Source organism: Lachnellula hyalina, assembly GCF_007821495.1.
Source record: "Lachnellula hyalina strain CBS 185.66 chromosome Unknown contig00088, whole genome shotgun sequence".
Classification (NCBI taxonomy): Eukaryota; Fungi; Ascomycota; class Leotiomycetes; order Helotiales; family Lachnaceae; genus Lachnellula; species Lachnellula hyalina.
Window position 1 is genome coordinate 88,163 of NW_022157202.1, and position 17,226 is coordinate 105,388.

General features: G+C 47.4%; 5 protein-coding genes across 5 annotated transcripts; 4 read left to right on the forward strand and 1 right to left on the reverse strand.

Annotated features, from left to right (window-relative positions):
• Positions 1-360: 360 nt before the first annotated feature.
• P450-4 (Ent-kaurene oxidase P450-4) lies at positions 361-3,108 on the reverse strand (the record flags this gene model as incomplete). The annotated part of the gene is made up of 7 exons (XM_031150860.1): positions 361-1,315; positions 1,393-1,866; positions 1,952-2,069; positions 2,136-2,314; positions 2,426-2,675; positions 2,768-2,942; positions 3,010-3,108. 7 exons carry the CDS (start codon positions 3,106-3,108, stop codon positions 361-363), a joined length of 2,250 nt encoding a protein of 749 aa, XP_031004484.1.
• Positions 3,109-5,105: 1,997 nt separating this feature from the next.
• On the forward strand, positions 5,106-5,574 carry ERG28_0 (Ergosterol biosynthetic protein; the record flags this gene model as incomplete). The annotated part of the gene is made up of 2 exons (XM_031150861.1): positions 5,106-5,108; positions 5,218-5,574. 2 exons carry the CDS (start codon positions 5,106-5,108, stop codon positions 5,572-5,574), a joined length of 360 nt encoding a protein of 119 aa, XP_031004483.1.
• A 419-nt stretch (positions 5,575-5,993) lies between these two features.
• ERG26_1 (Sterol-4-alpha-carboxylate 3-dehydrogenase,decarboxylating) lies at positions 5,994-7,198 on the forward strand (the record flags this gene model as incomplete). Its single annotated transcript, XM_031150862.1, has 2 exons — positions 5,994-6,320; positions 6,428-7,198. The coding sequence occupies 2 exons, from the start codon at positions 5,994-5,996 to the stop codon at positions 7,196-7,198; spliced, it is 1,098 nt and encodes a 365-aa protein (XP_031004470.1).
• A 1,555-nt stretch (positions 7,199-8,753) lies between these two features.
• trt5 (Methyltransferase) lies at positions 8,754-11,703 on the forward strand (the record flags this gene model as incomplete). Its single annotated transcript, XM_031150863.1, has 5 exons — positions 8,754-8,889; positions 8,980-9,787; positions 9,846-10,443; positions 10,608-10,853; positions 10,945-11,703. Coding segments are annotated over 5 exons (2,547 nt in total), but the record flags the coding sequence as incomplete, so codon positions are not given.
• Positions 11,704-15,153: 3,450 nt separating this feature from the next.
• On the forward strand, positions 15,154-16,812 carry exgB (Glucan endo-1,6-beta-glucosidase; the record flags this gene model as incomplete). The annotated part of the gene is made up of 6 exons (XM_031150864.1): positions 15,154-15,744; positions 15,821-15,885; positions 16,040-16,169; positions 16,221-16,438; positions 16,486-16,694; positions 16,742-16,812. 6 exons carry the CDS (start codon positions 15,154-15,156, stop codon positions 16,810-16,812), a joined length of 1,284 nt encoding a protein of 427 aa, XP_031004472.1.
• Between the last annotated feature and the right edge of the window lie 414 nt (positions 16,813-17,226).

Genomic DNA, 17,226 nt, shown 5'->3' on the forward strand with positions numbered 1-17,226 from the left:
GCCACCAACAAACCTCGACAAGTGCGGAAGGTCGTTTACTCAGATTGATTGTTAACATGCGCGTGCGGTAGGTGGCAAGCCATTCATGTACTTGGAAGGATTCGGTGGCTGCTTGATCCACGCGGTCTCGATGGCAATATGCAGTCATGTAATATTGAGCCAGTAGCCGTGCAGAACAATTAAAAACCTGCCGCATTTATTATTTTCAAAGGAGAATTTACATTTCCAAGCCCACATTCAATGCTCTGCTACCTCGAGTCCTACTGTCATACTGTGATCCTTCCTCGGTCAACATATCAGCCATCCTCAACCATGCTGTGTAGTCTATCCCTCAGCGACCAACATCATCAATTGTAAAAACTAATTCCGACTCTTCCAACCGAAATGCCATCTCCCCTCCTCATACCCTTCTCTCAGCCTCACCTCCACCTCCATATCCTTATCTGGCTCCCTAACTGCCGCCGCAATACCGCTCTTCGCTGATGTCAACGGCGCCCAGCACCCAGTTGTAGTCGTAGCAACATGCAAATCATAGCGCATAACCATCATAGCCACCAGCGCCAAAATCTCCGTAGCCGCAAAATGGCGACCGGGACAAAGGTTCTTGCCACCCCCGAAGGCACGAAAGGCTCCGGGGTGAAGCTTTTTCTTCCTATTCTCTTGCCCGTTCGTCGCGTTCGTTGAGTTCTTCACGTTGGTGCTGGGGACGAAACGGGACGCGTCGAAGTCGGTGACTGAAGAACCCCAGATAGAAGGGTCGAAGTGCACGATGTGGGCGGGCATTTCCACGATGGAGTCTTTTTTAAGGAGGTGCCGCCCGTCTATGATGGTATCTTCGGTGACGAACCGCACTGCTGCGCCGAGGGAGGCGTGGCGGAGCGTTTCTTGGAATGAGGAGGTGAGGAGCGGACACGCTGTTCGGAGCTCCGTAATATTCAAAGTCCTCGTGACGGTTCCTTGGGTGGCATCAGGACTGGTTGTCTTTAAGATCGTGCCGACCTCTTCACGAAGAAGTTCCAGAATGTCAGGGTTGGAGTACACGTAGTAAAGCATCCAGAATGCCGCTGGCACGGTGCTTACGGTGGTTGCGATCACGCCGCCGACTTCGAATCGCGCAATGTCTTCTAGTGGGAGCTCATGCTCAATGCAGATTTGGAAGCGGTTTTTCACGAGAACAGACGCGCTTTCGTGGCCGTTCTGGGAGAAATATTCGTGAAATGCTTGGGCTACTGTTGCGCGTCCCAGGTAACCTTTTCGCGCTGTCAGACTGGGCAAGATATTGACCAGGAGCATGCCGATATTGCGTTCGAAGTCCCTTTCAGCAGCTATTAGATAGATTCTACAAGTTGTAACCAAACTTGAATGATGACGAGAAAGTTTTCTATTACTCACCAGAAACCCGCTTCAACTTTTGGATCCTTGAATGGATTCATCGGGCCGTAAACGGAATTCGTTGTCGCCATGGTAATTTGATGTTGCAGCCATTGCCTCAACTTGATCCTCACTGGTGATGCCACTATCTTGCCATGGTTTCGCAGGTCAAGCCTATCGCAAGAAGCAGCAATGTTTTGAATTGCGATGCGATTCATTTCATCAAGACCACGCCCCGGAAGCAAAGCAGCATGTATGGTTTCAGCCCCCTCTGTATAAAGCCCCCGCTCACCTTTCTTAGCATCCGTATTCGCATGCATGATCTCACCTCCTTTGACACTGGGGTGAAAGAGCATTTTTGCTAATTTTGCTTCGAGAGGCTCGAACGCTAGGGTCTTTTGCTTCTGCACGGCGGTGATGAGCTCAGGTGAGTTTACCACGTATATTTTGCAGCCTGGGATCGCTAACGTGTAGATTGGAAGCGGATTCCGCTGGCTGTAATATGTGTTCATTAGGACGTTAGAATCTGATTTATAATAAAGGTATGTGGACACATAATTAGGAGGAATCTTGTCCATACGTTATTTTATCAAAGTAATTCATTTTGTTCCAGAGAAACCCGAAGACATGACCTATGAAGGGAACAGCGGGGGGAACAGCGGGAGGTTCCTGAGGAATATTCGCAGGTTTTTCGTATTCTATTTTTCATATATTATCAGTTTCTCGGTCTCTCCCAAGCGTGAATTCTAGGATCTTTTACCTACCTTCATCATTTGTGCTGCAACGACGACGTATGAGCAATCTCATCGTCGGATTAGGCACGACATTATTACCCCAAGTAAATGTTGGTCTTGTTTTCTCGTCTGTAAGCTTGATATCATAATGCGTCAAGACATGTATAGCCATCATTTTAGTAAGCATCGAGACATAAAATCTGCCTGGACTGCGCATCATTCCAAATTGTCAGTAAAATCCACTTTCTTATTGCTATATCCTCGGTCCTTTTTCCCTTCTAAATCATGTTTTTATGAGAGAACCGGGAACTCATACATACCATGCGCGGCCAGCGGCTCCCCAGAACGGAAATACAGAGCTCGGCTGGCAAAATCGGGACTGGGAATTCGCAGCTCCGTTAATTTCGTCGTTGTTGACAACGAAGCGGAAGCCGTCGAATTCTGTTGGCTTGGCATAATTCTCCGCATCTGTCATCAAAGAATATTGCGCAATGCGAATGTAGTTATCAGCGGGAATATAAGTTCCATCCGAGAAAGTGAATGGTGTTACGACTTTTCGGTCCGCACTACCTATATAATCGTGATTTGTTAGTTCTTCTGACATACAAGACGTTAAGATACGGATAGGTTAGAGAGAAGGCTTGTATATTTCATTTCCTTACCACTTGTAAGAGGGTGAAGTCTGGCAGTCTCCTTGAGAAAGCTGTCAAGTAGAGGCATGTCCTTCTTGGTGTTACCCGAAACAGGGTCAAGTGACAACAATGAAGCAATTTCCCCTCGAAGAGGTTGGATGTATTCAGGATGTTTGGCAAGTCGATACAACGCAAAGGTCATAAACTAGAACAGATTACAGTTTTAGTGAGTAGTCCTCTCTTAGCGCAAGCTAATGAGTGAGTTGCCTAACCATTGGCATTTGATATGCGGCGCCCAAGATAAATCCAAATATTCGCTGCACGATGCCTAACTCGATCGAACTTGAGTTTTTGCGAGGAGAATCAATCATCCATTGAACCAAGTCAACCTATTATTGAAAAGTGGTTAGCGTGTTCTCGTATATTGATTTTTGAATTGGTACAGGTTTTTCCTTGTCAGCGGCAACTCCGCTATTCTTTCCTTGTGCAAGTCGATTGTGGACGAGTGTACTAATGCATTGTTCTAAACGCTTTCTGGCTCCACTCCAATTCATCAAAACATTTCCTACTAGACTAATGAAAAGTTTGTTCAGCAAATATTCTACCTAATCCAAACGCTGTTGTTTTTTCAACTCACAAGTGCAAGATCCAGGGTATGCGCTGCAGCACCTCCGTTGTAATTACCGCATCTCGCGCATAATCGGAAGCTGCTTTCACGATAGAAGGTTTTTTTGCTGTGTGAATGTTAGATCCATGGAAAAGACAAGACGTGGTAGAAGTGCCAATATACAAATTTCTTCCCCGAGAATCATACGCGTGTTTAGGTTACACGTAACTTTGTGAACTACGGAGGAGGGTCGGATATTTGTCCATCCTAGTAAAAGCGGATGATCAGCAAAGTATACAAAAACGCTCCTGCACATAGCTCTTGTGCTGTTACCTATACCGTTTGTGTTGTATTCCTTTTTCCCCTTCATTACTTCTTCATCAAATACTTGTTTTAATATTTCTTGAAAGGCTGGTCCCATAGATGGTAGGTAGGAGTGAAAACCCGATTTCAAAGTTCCGACGGACCAGGTGTTCTGCGGATCCTCTGGGTCGTATGAATAACCATGCATGGTATATTCGGGATAGACAACCTGATGTGTTAGCCAGGCAAGTGCAAGCTACCACCCTGAGATCTTACTCACATCGGACAACACGCCATTGAAAGACAGCTGGCGTCCAGGCGCATTGTTGAGATCTTTAATGTGCTCGGGCTTGGAGATATAAACATGGTAGTTGGCAAAAGTCGGGATTGCGAACGGTCTTCCCTTGGCCTATTTGAAACTCAGTATAATGATAGCCATCTCGTAGTGAACTTGGTACATGACCTTCGAGTACGCTTGCGAGACCAGATTAGGAGTGCCCATAATGCCACGAAGACTCGTAAACCATTTTCCAAAGAAGGAAGAATTGCTGGCTAGAAATACGTTACGCTAGGTTTTGGTTATTGATCTTTAGCCTTGGCGTGGAAGAAATTGGACTCGCGAATTGTGCTTACCGGACGGCGGAAGTAATAGTTGCGAAACAGATCGCAGGTTCTCACAAGCCACCACAGTACAACAAGGCTGAAAGCGAGTTTGATATTAGAAGTCGGAATTTTCGCGAGAGATAGCTGTAAGAACTTTTGGTCTTTTGTGAGAAACATCTCGAACTTCACACTACTTTCTGTAGTCACGTTGAAGCAGCTTTTCTCGTTATCCAAAGCATAGAAAATTGGGGGTTATCCGTTGCCTCAAAATACACATGCCTCGTAGCCTGGTATAAGTGACAGCAAAAACGGCGACCAAGGGTAACTAAGTTTGCCATTCATGCAGCACAAGGATCGACGCCGTGCATAGACAAGGGACAATGCAGTCTAACAGTTGAACCATATATAGAAGCGTTCTGCATGGCGCCGTGTTAGGCGGCTATTAGGCGGCTCAATAGACTACTGGAGATTTTAAAAAGGGGGACAGCATGGGTTGGAGTGTTCCCTGCCACATGCATCATGCAGATAATACTCGTAGTTCCCATGACTATGAAGGAGGCTGGTTCTGAGGCGGAAGATGCAGATAGATTTCCGGGCCGTAGTATGGTGTAACCCCATGCAAACTCACCGAGGCTCGCTCAAGGGTGCCGTGCCCGTCAATCCCATTTGAGAATATATTGTTGAAAATCAGATAGAAGCCTACCGCTCGGAAGGCCCCCATTTTCCGTCTCACTTCCTCGCTCCCTCATTCCCAACTTCCCAACTTCCCAACTTCCCCCACCCTACCAGAACTCCAGCTTACCCATCGCGATATCATTACGAGTAGCAGCACCATGTCTTCGCTCCTCCCATCTCATGGTGGGGCGCTGCCATACTGGCTCTTGCTAGCAAGTCCTCCTCCTCCGCCGCCTCCTCGCATGTCCAAGCCTTGAGTTAGCTAACCCATCCTCTCTTCGTCTCTCCTCAGACATCGGCGGCCTCTGTCTTCAACACCGTCGCCTGCTACACCTCCCCCGCCATCGCGCGTCGCACCTACCAAGGCCCCGCAGCAAGAGCCGAAGCAACGCCTCTGAGCGCACGCCTCTTCGGCACATGGACCCTTCTGGCGTCGATTGTGCGTGCCTACGCAGCCTACAACATTGATGACAAGGGAATCTATGCGGTCGCCTTGTCGACGTATGCTCTTGCCTTGGCTCATTTCACGAGCGAGTCGCTTCTCTACAAAACCATGTCGTTTGCAAATGGATTGGCTGTTCCATTCTCGGTGGCGAGCCTGACTTTGGTTTGGATGGTCACTCAGTCGTCACACTACACGGCCGGTTGATGTGGGTTGGTGTTGGATTGTTGGTGGTGGAGGGTCCGGGTGGACGTTGTTTGTGTGCCGTAGTGTGTGCTTGTGTCGCACTGCAGATGTAATATTAGGCGGGAAACACGCCCGACTCTTTCGATGGATGGGTGTGTATTGCATCCCTACAGTATGGCTTGGTCGTAAATCCTTATCTTAAATGCTGCGGGAAAAAGGGGTCTCGAAATTCTAGCCATCAGCAATGCTATTTGATTGAAACATGGCAAGAAGTCTTAATTTAGGAAATGCTTTTGAGGTGTGCTGTTTTTGTCCTGAACAGGCAGCTTCGCCAGTTGGCTGGCTGCCTCGCGAGCGGGTCTCCCACCTCTACATGTTCTATAACGGCATCCCCCTAACACTTCTGCTCTTCAAAACAAACCACCACATCACCACCCATCATGTCTAGTAGTGTGCCCAAGATCAAATCTGCCCTCGTGATTGGGGGCTGTGGCTCGCTTGGTCATTATACCGTCAAGCAGCTTCTCAAGCTGGAGCCGGTGCCTCGAGTCTCCGTGTTCGATATCCAGACCGGGCACAATCGAGTAGTCGGTGTCGAGTATTACGATGTAGATATCACAGACAAGAACCAAATCTCTTCCGCACTTAATAAAGCACGCCCAGAGGTCATCTTTCACACGGCCTCGCCACCTGCTGGCCTATCGGATCTTCCACTTTATATGAGAGTCAATGTTGAAGGTACACGTAATTTAGTTGGGTGTGCTAGAGTAAGTTGTGCTGTTCCCTATCTGCTTATTCAAGTATAAACTCGTAGAAATCGAAGCATCGCATATTTCCTCGACCTCTCGGACAACGCTGACAAAGTGTGTGATAGAAGCTAGATGTGAAAGCGTTCGTGTACACATCCAGTGCCTCCGTTGTGCACGACTCAGTCAGTGACATGACCGAGGGTGATGACTCTCTCCCCCTCCTCTACCTCCCAGACCAGACAGAAATCTACTCGCACTCCAAAGCAGTGGCCGACCAACTTGTCCTTGATGCCAACAGTACCACCCCAGGCGGTATGCTAACAACATGCATCCGGCCCTCGATGATATTCGGAGAGGGCGACGCGACCACTAAAGCGCTTGTGGAACGCGCCGCAGAAGGAAAATATAAGTGGCAGATTGGCAATGGCAAAAATCTCTGCGACTGGACGTTCAACGAGAATGTGATCCATGCGCAGTTCCTGGCCGCGGAAGCTCTGCTAAACGCACATGGCCAGATGCTAGCATCCGAGGACATGCTTGTTGCGGGCCAGGGATTCATCATCACGAACGATGAGCACATTTCGTTCTGGAAGTTCGCTCGGCTAATAGGAAGTGCGGCTGGATATCCTACCAGGGAGGAGGATGTACGATCAATGCCGAAAGTGGTAGGACTTATGATGGCAGCAATCGCTGAATGGGTGACTTGGATCATATCCTTTGGAAGGCAGAAGTCGGGACTGAACCGAGTGGGCATCAAGTTCAGTTGTATGACGAGGACCTTTAGCATTGATAAGGCGAAGAGAGTCTTAGGGTATAAGCCAAAGGTTAGCTTGCAAGAGGCTATCAAGCGGAGCGGGGAGTCTTTCCATCGTCTTGAATCCAAAAAGAAAGCATGAGTAGCTTGAGGGCCCCGATGTCTATTTAATTCGCAAAAGAAAGACTGGTCCGAAGTTGGAAGAAGGTAGAAACTTTTATTGCCTATAGCTCGTTTGTTTCCGAAAGTCCAGCTTTCCTACCATTATAATACAACAGCTTTACCTCAAAACAGGAGGCCTGGCCTTGTCTTTAGACCTGAACCAAACACTTGAGTATATAGACTTAAATTACTTTCCTGTTACGGTCCACCCACTGCATCTTTACCATCCAAAACCATGATTCTCAAAGTCTTTTCCTAGCAAAAATTTGCCTACACAACAACCACCCCATAATACCCACAAAATGCAACTGCCCCATCCGCAAAACATCAATACCTTCCAGTAACGCAATTCCGAACAACAGCGTCATTCGAGGTGCCAGAAATTCCAAAGATAGAGCAATAGCAGCCGCAAATTCGCGCTCTCCATGAGGAAATACATGCTTCAGCAGGAGAATGAAGAAGAGATTCTCGATGATGAGAAGCGCTACAATCTGGAAGATTATGCTGCTAAGTTCGGGGACGGGGCTCGAGATAGCCCGATCCGGGGTGGTCTGGGATATGGATGGGACCGATGTGAACAACATAGGATATTCGAGTGCGTAGTCAAGATTGAGAAAGAAGGCAAACCAGGTCCTTGGAGTATGGGCATGGGGGCGAGCGAGGGATAAGAGCTTGAGGGTGAAGTTGAGAATCTCTTGTGAGATGAAAATGGCCATCACTATTGATGTTACTTAGCTTGTCAATCTTTTCTGGGCATCTATTTCAAATGCATAGCAATTCAACATACCCATGCCAAGAAAATCATCTCCCCAAAGTCGATACCATTCTTGCCATGATACCTCGACTGAAGTCATGGTTAAGAAAACCTTTGAGCTTCTTTCGCGTTCTGTGAATTTGGCTTGCAATCCTGTAGATAGATAAGTGGACTGGAGGGGAGAGGGATTTGAGGAGGGGGTCGAGGGTGGGAGGATGCACAATAAAATTAATGAGGCTGAGGCTGATTTTGCATGATTAGGCTATTAAGTATTATGAAGTCTACTTGGCAGTTTCGACGGCCTAAAGATGTAGCCAGGATAGAAAGTGTCAGTGTGCTAGCGCGGTTGGTTGGAGTTATGAATCATGCCTAAGGCTTTTACGTGTTTGATCCATACCACCTGTCCCTGTTTTGCGAAGTGTTGGCAGCTTACAGTACCATTGCAGATAAGCCTTTGAGATTCTAGGCCGCAATGTGTGCCAGGATCATGGATCATGCATAATTACTTTTGGTCACTGAATATCACTGCAACTTGTTGAAAGTACTCAGCGAGGCAATAGGAAGGCTGAGGAGAGTTAGAAAAGCAAGCATGTTTAGGCCTTACTATTAATAGTCAGTTAGCTGATCATTTTGTTTTTGATGGTTCCTTTTCATACGATGTTTGTGCGTATGCAAATGCTCACTTACCACGAATTACCTTGACAGCAATCTATACGAAATGGCTGCGAGCATTTTGGCTTTTCAGCTTATTTCTCTGGGGCAAATTATCACATGTTGTAGTCAGAGCTCTTCGCATTGGACTTTAATCTGCTTCTTCAGCATACTTACTTCTCTATTGTCATGGAGATTATGGCGTTTTACTATCTTTCCTATGCTTCATCCGAGAGATGCAAAGGAACTCCCTTATTGGATTCCGTGTAAGTTCATACGGAGTGCGTTAAAGAGAAAGGGGAGCCTAAGTTCATCAATTTCTGTAAGAACATGCTAATACATGTCTATCAAAATAGTTCTAGGTCATACATTCAAATTCTTTATGGATAGCGACTCGACATTTACCTATGGACGACTGTATTTTCGAAACACTCGCAAGCCATTTGGGATTACTGTGGCCGGTACTAATATCTACGTATTGACCTCGGCAGCGGATGCTGCAGCAATGAGCAAGAATACAAAGGAGCTAGTTTTCGACGCTTATGTGAAAGGGATGATGGCTTCGATGGGCTCCTCAGAAACAGGGATTGCCAAAATGTGGCAACCCCGCCCATCCAGAACTGGATATCCAAATCCATTCGGAAAGCCTCTGGGGCAGCTCTCGGAAGAAATCTTTCGCAAGCAACTTCATCCCGGAATCCATCTCACTAAGCTCCAACATAAATTCCTCAGGAATATACATCAATCCCTTACCGCTAATAATCTATCAAGGACTAGGACTAGGGGAAAGGTTGTTCTATCATCTTCTCTAGATGGCAAACACATTGTTTCTCTGCTTCAATGGACCCAAGCGACGCTTCTCGAAGGAGCGACAAATGCGTTCTTCGGTGAAGCTCTCCTAGAGTGTAACCCTGGCCTTCTCGACAACTTCTCCGAGTTTGATGAACGCAGCTGGCAGCTCAGTTACAAAATACCGCGCCCCTGGTCGAGAAAGATGCAAATGGCGAAACAGAAATCGCTCGATGCCTTAACAGCGTACTTCAAGGCGCCGGCGAGCCAAAGGCCGGGAGCCTGCTGGCTGGTGGAGACGATGGAGAGAGAGATGCGAGCTGCGGGCATTGGAGAATATGATATGGCTGCTAATTTAATGATGGCCTACTGGGTGTAAGTTGTATTCCCAGTATGTATTGTTGCACAATCAAAGGGCTGACAATGCTGATAGTATCAATGGGAATGCTTGGAAAGTTTGCTTTTGGATGATGGCTTATCTGGTAGAGACCCCAAATCTCTGTTCAGCTATTCGGAGCGAAATAGCCCCCATGGTATCTAAAGCCCAAACTCCTAACGAGTTGAGCGATTACCTGGACCGATGCCCTCAACTAGTAGCACTTTATCAAGAAACGCTCCGGATTGTCACGTCCTCAGTTTCCGTTCGAAACATAACTGCTTGCCTTGAATTGGGAGGCCAGCTACTGCAGCCAGGAAGCAGGGTGCTTGTTCCTTACCGTCAAATCCTCATGGACGAAGATGTCTTTGGTCCAAATGCAGCGGACTTTGATGCTACTCGTTTCCTCAGAAACCCGTCTCTTGCAAAGAATTTAAGTTTCCGTCCGTTTGGAAGCGGGACGACGCATTGCCCAGGGAGGTTTCTTGCTCAGAAAGAAGTACTCACTTTTATTGGTTTAGCGTTGAGCCGCTTTGATATATTTAAAGCCGACCAAATTTTGGGTTTTCCACGGTTGGAATTGAAGAAGCCGTGTTTGGGGGTCGTGGCTCCAGTGAAGGGAGATGACGTTATAGTGACTGTTGCACCCTGTAGTGTATAGATGCGGTTTTTGGGATCAGGTCAGGGGCAGGGGGTAAATTGCCTTGCTCGACACCGCTCGAAGCGCCCCATCCTTAGGGAGGTGACCTAGGTCTACAGTGACCAGCGAGCATCGTCCGAGGAAATCCTATAAATGTAGCTACTTCCAGTATTCAACAGCCAGCCTTACCGAAAAATCCACATCTGATTCCATCGCCCTGCATGACTTCTCCTTTGCCACCCACGCCGACAAACGTCGACGCCGGAGAGTCGTTAGTGAAGCTTGCTGCTACACTGCCACCATCCAAACAGTTCCCCTGGTATCAGGTCTCATTTGGATCTAGACTCACCCCCGAATGCCGTCAGCTGTTTGAAGAGTATAGCCGGATAGCCCCGGAAGAGGTTGAAAGGCACGTATATGCAATGGTATGTATGGCCAGTATGGTTCGCTGGATGTCTCTCTTGTCTCTTGTTTGGGACACAGGGCACACGCTGACAGAGATGACAATTCGGAAAGAGAGAGGCAGCATGGGAGATCTTTCCCTTCCCATGTATTGGAGAGTTCTGGTTTCTCACTCTCGGTCTATCCAGCCACCCTCGCTACGCCTTGCTCCTCGCTCGCCTCCAAAGCGGCGCCGCAGATCGCCCGGCGCAAGTCATCGACATTGGGACGTGCGTTGGCCAGGATCTGCGCAAACTCGTGCACGATGGCGCGACGCCCGCCCAGCTGATGGGCGTGGACGTTTTCGCCGCCTTCGAGAAGATTGGCCAGGATTTGTTCCGCGACACTGACCGCTTCGTGGCAGGAGAGCGCTTCAGAGCCGCAGATCTGTTCGCCCCAGTCTCCAGCCTGACCGAGCTGCAGCGCTCGCAGGACATCGTAACGTCGACCATGTTTCTGCACAGCTTTGACTGGGACACCCAGGTCCATGCATGCAAGCAGATGTTGGCGCTAGCCCGAGGCACGGGGAGTTGGCTCATGGGTGGGCTGAGCGCCAGCTTGGAAGCCGGCGAGCATTGGCTGCGTCCGCCCTGGGTGCCCGAAGGTGCCAGGAAAAACGTGTATAGACACGATCGTGACAGCTTGATCCGGATATGGGAGCTGGTGGCGAGGGAATTGGGAATGGAGCTGGATATTTGGGTCGAGTATGAGAGCAATGAGACGGAGGCGCAGAAAGCAACAGAGCAAGGCGGAGCGAATTTCTTTGAGGGCTTTGAGGTCAAGCTTCTCTGGTACCATGTCGAGATTTGTGGGATCATGGCAACACATCTGTAGCGGCATCTTCACGGTGGTTGCATTGCAGGACCTTGATACTGTATCCTTTCGGATTCTCATGTGTGTGCTGCGATGGTGGTCAGCAATGCTCGGTTGGTTATATATTGCTGTTGGAATTTCTAATTTCTCCTTTTAGCACCTGTGTTCTTGGGATAAGGTCCCCCCTACCATGACTTTATCCGGCCGGGGGAGAGGATTACTGTGCTATTGTACGCATGCGACTCGCATGAGCATGGTTCGCAACACACACACAAACACATACAGTACGGGGGGTACCCTCCTCGGCCAAATTAGCAGTCTTGCATTGACCCCCCCCCCCCCCCCCCCCAATTTCATCCAACAATAACTCTCACGGCTTAAACCAATGCTGAAGGTGGTGGCAGACGAATAGCAAATCTTCAAAAGACATTTGGCCCACCATGAGGCTCTTTGTGTTTGCCATACCATAACCATAATAAGCCACAAGGGTAGCTCTCCTATCTCTCTATTTTATCTTCTCATGTCAAATCATTTTCTCTCGTAAAGACATCTTCAATTGGAAAGAATCTTACATGAATATTTGCGAAAGCCTGTTCAAGTCTCCGTCCAACGTACTGCAAAGTATACCCGCCGAGATCATGTCGATAGCTGGAATTCCTGACAGCGTTCTGGAGAACTATCCTGCCGGAACACCGCCTCCAGGAGTTGAGCCAAATTTTGTCAACCCGCCGTCTCACGATGCCGAGCTGATCGTGTTGAACACAGTCTTCTTGACCCTCATGTGGATTGTGGTCCTCATGAGACTGTATGCCAAGGGAAGAATTCTCCGTACCATGGGGTGGGATGACTGTAAGTCATCGAGCGAATCCAATACTTAATTTCCCCTCCGTTGTAATCCACTTTCCTGACTTTTCTTGTTCCATCTACATAGATACTTGCGCTATAGCGGCCCTAGCATCTACTGCACACACGGTCGCGGAGCTCAATTGCCTCAAGCTGGGTTTCGGAAGACACATCTGGGATATTCGAGTGACCACGCTTCTCAACTTATCCAACGTGCGCCAACTTTCTGCAACGTCTATCATCTACCCCGTCGTAATCTACTGTGTCAAGCTCTCCATTCTTCTCCTGTACCTCCGCATATTCGGCGTCAACCGGCCCCTACGGCTGTCTTGCTACTTTGCCATCGTCTTCTTTACCCTCTTTTACATTGCGTATCTCGGTGTCCAAGCTGGATTCTTGGCGGATTGCATGACAGCAGTTTCAACCAAGCTTAGCTTGTGCAAGAATGTGTATTCCCTCACCGTATTCCAATCGGCGTTTAACGTGGCATCTGATATCTTTATCTTCGCTTTACCTATCCCGCGCATTTTGAAGCTCTGCGTCAACAAACGCCAGAAAATCGGACTTTTCGTCATCTTTCTTGCTGGGCTCGTGGCTTGCGGAGTGTCGATCGCGCGCCTGGTTGTCACGGTCAAAACTCTCAATCGAGCAGACAAATTTTGGTACAGCGCAATAACTGCGTCGCTAACGTAAGATATATGCTTTCACTTCTGTCTCGTCATACCTGTTGCGCTTTACAAATTCTAATTTGTATCAGTATTGTAGAAATGAATCTCGCTATCATGGCAGCCTGCATGTCTACCTTGCCAGGCGTCCTGGTCCGACTTAGAATTTATGGATCATCGGTCTACAAAAGCCTTAGGTCCCTCATTCCTACAACCCACAGTCGCGCCACAAATACTACATCGTGGAAAGAGAGTACAGAGCGGGGGATTGATATTAGCGAGGGCTTTACGGCGCCTAAATCCCACAAGACGCTTAAGAATACTAGTTATATGCAATTGCACGACGGTGCCAATAGTGGAGTAAGCACTGGGGGGTCTACATAGTGCTCACAATCGACCACTCTGGGGTAATCCTTAGGAGAAAAAAAAGCCAATGGGGATTGTTAGGTTCAAAAAAGTCAGAGTGTTCTGCGAGTGGGAGCTTTGCGAGGCGCTTTGTTTGAGTTCGCAAAGGGGTTATACGTACTAGTGCAGCCTAGTCCCTCTTCAGAGTTGAAAATAGGGGGGGTTTAGCTGGGCGCGATGAAGGCCTCAAGTCGAACGCTTTGGGTGCATCTTTACAGTATCTACTTTGTTCAAGTTGAGCTGAGCACTTACTAATAAATGCTACTCATACGCGTCACAATCTACGCCGGCGGGCACTTGGGAACATACTAGTAACTATTCTTAGCCAATGAGCATTGCATACCTACACATATACTCACCACCCAATAAAAGCCCACCCCAATGAGCACGCGAGCAAGCCCTATGGCAGTCGATGTGTGAAACAGTGCGGTGTTACAAGAGTCGAACTGGGCTACCATTTTATGCTTCCTTGAAGGTATATAGTAGACCCAAGTACAACTTCAATAAAGTTTATGTGCGCTGTAATTTATTGTACAGACGTGTAGCCTTTGATTTTAACTTTTGGCTCTTATCAGGCGATAGTAGTAGTAGTAGTAGTAGTAGTAGTAGTAGTAGCGTTAGCATGGCTGATATAGATCACATTCCAGTGAAAACTTTGTGGGATGGCTGATTATAAGAATGTTTATTGCCGGTGCAATGGGTATGACATTTTAAGGTTGCAGATCAAGGTGGTATTAAAGCAGAATGTCCTAAACAGGGTTGGAGATTTAACCTAGGAGATTTAAGCCGACCAGTGAGCGTAAAGATTTCCGTAAAAATCTTCTTTTAAGCGTCTAGAAGGCCCGAGTCGGGTCATTTCGATCTGTCCCTACGTGCAGTTGATCCATTCAGTTGGTTGCTACCCTGGTATTCACTTGACGCAGGTCATCTACGGAGTTGAGCACCTTACCCCACATCACAAGCCCGAAACATTAGCGTGCCATCGGTAAATCACAGGCCCGATATGTCCCCGACTTAACATCCTCTCATAAGCCTACAATGGACTATCCCAACTGCCACGCAATGGTTCAAACGCCACCTTATCTTTATGCATGTCACACGGCAATCTTGAATAGCCACCTGTCACATACACAGATTCGTTCATACTGACACCAGACTTGTATAGGGGCGAATCTGGAACTCTCTTGGTTTTGTTTTGCGAATGCCGTCCATCCAACCCCAAGTTCGACGTTACGTTACTAACTTAAAACTTCGCTTTATCTAATAAATACTTCTTCTATTGTCGGATGACAAGGTTTGGGGAAATAAAGGTGTATTCTGGAGGTCAGGCCGCTTCTTGCGGGCTCTGTCATACTCCAGAAAATGAATATATCTCCTTTTTATTCACATTCGCCTTCTTTCACCCACGAGGACAGTATTATTCACTTCTACTTCTTTCTTGTTTGAATCTGTGTCCTCTTTCAATTATTGCTTATATATAGCTTATATATGTTTCTTGTAATTACTTTCTCAGTCCAAAGTAACCTTCGAAATTTGGCAACAGTCACACTCCTTCACAATGTTTGCAACTTATCTTGCCCTCTTCACACTTGTTGTGTCTCATGCATCGGCATGGTTCCCAGGAGTACAAAAACAAATATTCGCACTAGACGGTACAAACCTCTTCAACGATACAAAGCTCTTCAATGGCAATGATACATCCCAGGGCAACTCAATCTCCCAAAGATGGCTTCAGGCTTCAGGCAAGGTTCGAGGAGTCAACCTAGGTTCTCTATTCGTCTTTGAACCATGGCTTGCAGGAACCGAATGGTCCAATATGGGTTGCGGATCATATAACTCTGAGTTTGACTGCGTGTCGGCTTTGGGCCAGAGCACAGCCAACAGTGTTTTCCAGAACCACTGGAACACGTGGATCACCCAAAGTGACATCACGCAGATGCAGAGCTACGGCTTGAATACCATCCGAATTCCAGTCGGGTACTGGATGATGGAGTCCCTGGTGTACAGTGATAGTGAACACTTCCCTCAAGGAGGTTTATCATACCTGCAGAGAGTCTGCGGCTGGGCGAGTGATGCCGGGTTCTATATCATTATTGATCTGCACGGCGCCCCTGGAGCACAAGTATCACAGAACTCAGATACGGGACAAGTGAGTCATTCTCCTACATGAGCTGCTTTCCAAAGAGTTGTAAGGAGTATGTTGAGCTTGAGACTGACTTCACTAGTATGCTTCTTCTCCAGGCTTCTACGCCGACTACCAATATGACCGTGCTACCCAGTTTCTTTCCTGGTATGTAGCTTGATGAGCATCTCATTGCTATTCCACATCCCTTCGAAAGCCTGTTGCTTGGCGCAGAGTCATGACTATCTTTCAAATTCTTGGCGGAAGAATCCTGATTTGCCCTTGACATTGAATCACTTACTAACACAAGAACTTTTCACAGGCTGACAACTATTATTCACTCAACAAACGAATTCCGAAATGTTGGCATGATTGGCATTGTTAATGAACCCGTTCAGAATCCCGACACAATTGGGACTCTGCGATCGAGCTATTATCCCAACGCTTACTCTGTTCGTACCAATGAATAACGACCGGTGGCATCTACTGAATAACATCTACAGGCTATCCGTAACGCAGAATCGGCAGCAGGAGTCACGTCGAATAACTATGTCCACGTAGAAACAATGAATGCTCTCTGGGGTTCGGGAGACCCAAATCAATACATGAGTAATACGAACTTCATGGCGTATGATGATCATAGATACATCAAATGGGACAGTTCTGTTGCCGTAAGCCAAGCTGCTTATATCTCAGACTCGTGCAACAACAATCGGAACAGGTAAGTTAGAAAACGCGTGGCTTTAGAAAAGAACTAACATGCTGCAGCGACAACGAAACCCCTACGATCGTTGGAGAGTTCAGTCTTAGCGTGCCTGACGACGTCCAGTGGACTTCTGGATGGGACCCGACCGACAACAAGAGCTTCTACACGCAATGGTTTGCAGCACAAGTACTGAGTTACGAAAAAAACACCAATGGCTGGATATTCTGGACGTGGAAATCTCAGCTTGGTGACTACAGATGGTCATATCAAGGTAAGTACCTTCTTGAACTAAGATGAATGTCAGCTAACAGTGATCAGATGCCGTAGCTGCTGGGGTTATTCCTAACAATCCTGGTAATGTGAACCAGGCCGCATGTAACGGGGTTTAGTGGACGCATCGATTTCTTTGGTGATCTTACATAGTGGCAGTCGTTCGCTTGCTGATGGGATGCATGGGAGACAGAACAGGTGACGGGTGAAAGGCGAAAGCTTGTTTATAGGGACTCTATTTCGATATACATATTTACCATCGGCATTATCAGTCCAGTCCCAAGTCGTAAACTCGATCGTACCTGGTTATCAACATTTAACTAGATGCAATTGATCAGACATTTATCGACTCTGCATACATGTTTAGTAATAGCTATTGTAGATGTGATCGTTCTGATTCCGAACCTGAAGCTGCTTCTGCTTCTCCATGGTACGTTAAAAGTTGCTGATCGAAGTAAGCTGCAGCTTGGAGCCAATAAAAGGATTGCGGAAATTTGGATATTAATCTCTAAATCTTGGACTGGACTTGAGAC